Raw genomic sequence first — 4,182 nt, forward strand, 5'->3', positions numbered from 1 at the left:
TTCTATAACCGATAAATTTAAAGTTTAATTCTTGTTAAACTTAAAAAAACAAAATTTCAATATAACACACCCAAAAAAAGAGAGAAAAAAAAAAGAAAGTCTAAGTAAAATATTCAAACAAATTTAAAAAAATATTTACTTAAAAAATGTGGAAAAATATAACCATTTATATGATTCTTTCTATCTTTAAACTTAATAAGTAGTTTCATGTCAATGATAAACAAGCAAATAATTAAATAATACAAACATATATATATACAAAAATAAATAAGCTAATCAAATCTAAACACACTTTAATTTGTTGAAGAATAAAACTCTTCCAAAACAGATCTAGACACGAAGCCATCAAAATTAAACCCACAAGACAAGCATGAAATTATATATATAATTTAATCGAAATAGTTTTTACCCCTTGATTATGATCAAAAGCTTTGAAGATGCTTTGTTATTCTTATCATGATTCATGAAGTTTCCTAAATTGTATGTCTTATGTTGTCCGTGAAATAAAGTTTTCAACTTGTATAATAATAATAACAATAACCATCTTGCTCTTTTTGCCTTTTTTTTTTTTAATGAACACATCAACAATAAATCTTAAGTTTACTTCAATTAATTCGTTAATTGAAAACTTCTTCACCAGACTTAGCTTCTCAAATTGAATTTCCCTCTAAATTAAACTAAAAAACAAACACGAAAGTATCATTATAATTTATATCAAGGTTTAATCCTCCCATACTTATATTATAATCCTTGTTTTTTCAAGTAGTAAGACATGAAATTAAGCTAACATATTATAACTTCATTATTTTTCCATTCTAAAAGGCTAAGAAAATTAAAGAAGTAATAAAAACCATAAATAAACAAAATGAAAATGATAAAACCTTTGGTGTCACTATTTCCATGTATTATTGTATGTGTATTCAATACATAATAAATTCAAGTATGTTTCCTAACCTATAAGATATGAGCAAAAGTTGCTTCATGCCCATACCTATTAACTTTATTTCCAATTTTTTTTTTCTTTTTCAAATAACAATATCTGTACAAATAAAAAACATAAAGAGTGGACAAAGAAAAAAAAAAACTAAAATTAAAATTGATAATGAAGGTAGGTCAAAAATAAACTCTCAATCTTTTTCTTTTCTTTTTTTTTCACACTTTAATAGTTGAATCTAATTTGTAGGGTAAGCTGAAAGAAAATTGGTAGGTAAACAAGGAGAATTCCTCCATGTCTTAGAATGAAGCTTGAGAATTTCCCTTGCTTTCTCCTTAGCCTTGTTTCCACTATCAACTTGAAGAACCAAACAAAGTTTAGCAACAACACCAATTAGCAACATTTCTTGAACAACACTTTGTGTTGCTGAGTACCTTGCAATTGAGAGCAAAATCTTCACAGCCCTATCATTCACCATTGTTGAAACCCTAAGAATCTTCTTCGAAACGACGGCCACGCCGGCGGCGTGGCCGAGAAGCTCAGCTCTTCCATCAGCAGTTTGGCATAGAAGATCCAAAACCACCATCATCATTTCACATGGCTTCTTCTCTTTGCAATCGAGAAGAAGCTCAATTAGGACATGGATCGCCCCGGATTCGACCGCTTTGATCCGGTTTCTTCCCCATGGACAAATCTCAATTAGGGTTTGTAGTGTTTCCTTTGAAGCTTTTTGTGAGATTTGATCCTTTAGAACTTGAACCAATTCCACAAACAACTCATTTCTAAGATTCACTAGCTGATTAGGGTTTGCAACTTGGGACATGGATTTCAACAAGAAAACTGCATAAGCCCTTGATTCATAGATTCCTCTTTGCAAGACCCTTGTCAAGGAATCAACAAAGATTCCATCTTTGAACCCTAATAAGGTCTTCAAACCATTTTCTGACAAATGAAGATTGTGTAGTATGCTCAAAGCTTCATCCGAAACACCCGATTTCGTGTCGAAACCTTCATCTCCATCAGAACTAACCTCAATTGAATCATAACTATGATTCATCACAATTATTGAAGCTAAGAACTCAACAGCTCCAGCTGATTCAATGCATCTCCGGTTCGATTCGCTCTCGGCCGCCATCGATTTAAGACTCATAAGGCACTGAGAAAGCAATGAAGAATCTTGATGATTAGAAGAAGCATCTTTGATGAGCTTTGATACCTGTTCTTTATTGACCGGAGGCTTTGGTGTTGGAATTCTTTCAACTCCATGAGAAGCATTCAAGGTGCACCATGCTTGAATCAATCTCCTAAGAGTGTGATTAGGAGTTAGGTCTAAAATCTCAAGGGTTTGCTTGGTCACCGGGCATGTCTTGTTCTTCAATAACCACTTCTCAATGCTCTCTCTATCATAGGTGATTCCTGTGGATACAATCACCGGATCCTTCATGATCTCCAATGAAATTGGACAAACAAAAAATGGTGGAACATCAATTCCATGATCCATGTATGTGTGATGAATAATTGAATGTGATCAATGAATAATGAAGCTAGCTAGCTATATAGTAGAGGTTGATAGATGAAGAAGAAGAAGTAGAAGCAGCAATTTTGGACTTTGAATTTTGATTTGTTTCTTGTTGTTTGATGAGATTATCGAGGAGTGTTGTCTTGGTATTTATATAATATGCAAAAGAAGAAAAAATATTCGGTGTTCAAATTGTTTGGTATGTTAGACAAAGTCAATACACGCAAAAAATAAAAAGTTATGTGGTGGTGGCACCTTCCATTTTATTAATTAAGACTTTTCAAAAATCATATATATATGGATTATGGGGCGAACGGCTCAAGAATAATAATGACCCAACTTTATTAATTACGAAAATATTTGGTAACAAAAAAAAATCAGCAAAATATAGATATAATTTGTCTTATTTAGCATTCATTAATTATTGCGACAATTAATTAATGCTAAATAAGGCAACCGTTTTTTTTGTCTACCTATCTATTAATTATTACTCATATATATATAGTCACCAATATGCTTTTATTTGAATGAAAAAAAATACAATTTCAATTTTTAATATTAGAAGTTTAATTTATTTTATGCTATAATTAGGAATTATTTAAAGAAGTGTCATGTTGATGAAGTAGTAAACTTATATATTATGTGTTAGTTAAAGTGGTAGTAAATTAATTTTGACATTAAGAAAAATATGTGAGTTCAACTTTGTTTTTATAGAAATAGTATATACCGCTAGAAAAATATTTTAATGATTTAAATGAATTATTTGTCAAAAAATACATACTTTTAGAATTTAATGATGAACAATGTGAAAATTTTTAATACCTATTTCTAAAGTAGATTCAAATCAACATTTTCTTTTAAAAAAAAAATTCAAACAGCTGGAAAAAGTGAAATGAATTAATAGCACATGCAAGTAGGGTTAATAATCAAAGAAAGACTTGGATATTATTACCCCCCCCCCTTTGACTTTTTGTTGAATGAAAAAAAAAATGTGGATGCAATACAAAGGAAAGTAGCAAAAGTGGAATTCTCAATTTTGTGTTGACAATTGAGATATTCATTTGAAGAATATCACTTTCTCTTTTTTTCAATTTGTCTTATTATTTATGTGTTGTATGCTTATTCGCAAATGTTGCATCAATTAACTTCACTCATTGCTTACTTACTTGTCACCATACTTTGACCAAATCACCTTTATTTTTATTTTATTTTTTTATTTATTTTCTTTATTGATATATATATATATATATATATAGACATAAAAATAATCATAACTTTTCAATGCACATAGATTTTTAATTCTTAAAGTTTCAGATGAGTAGGTATCCAAATTCCCGTTTGTGCAATTGGGCAATGAATAAATTAATTAATTAATTAATAAAGTGAAAAAGATTTTATATAAGTATAGACAAGAAAACTAATTGGTTTTTTTTTTTTTCCTCTAGATTCGTTGAAAAATAACCCAAATCAAATCTAATAAAGTTCTAAACCACTGCGCCGAAACGATCACAAATAAACATTGGTATTGACCATAAATGTAAATTCAGTTGGCTTAATAAATAGGTTAACTTTTTATAATTAAATAACCCATTATAGAACTTAATTAAGTATGCTTTAATTTTATCATTTGAATTATACTTTTATATAATGAAATGAACTCATCACTACATTAGACATAGAAAAATGTTACGGTGAATACCAAATATTCACCGTATATTTATGTATAAAT

General features: G+C 29.3%; 1 protein-coding gene across 1 annotated transcript; it reads right to left on the reverse strand.

Annotated features, from left to right (window-relative positions):
• Positions 873-2,592, reverse strand: LOC107626337 (E3 ubiquitin-protein ligase PUB23-like). Its single transcript, XM_016329200.2, has one exon. It carries the CDS (start codon positions 2,433-2,435, stop codon positions 1,173-1,175), a length of 1,263 nt encoding a protein of 420 aa, XP_016184686.1. The 5' UTR covers positions 2,436-2,592; the 3' UTR covers positions 873-1,172.

The sequence above is a fragment of the Arachis ipaensis genome, chromosome B02 (assembly GCF_000816755.2).
Source record: "Arachis ipaensis cultivar K30076 chromosome B02, Araip1.1, whole genome shotgun sequence".
NCBI classification, from domain to species: domain Eukaryota; kingdom Viridiplantae; phylum Streptophyta; class Magnoliopsida; order Fabales; family Fabaceae; genus Arachis; species Arachis ipaensis.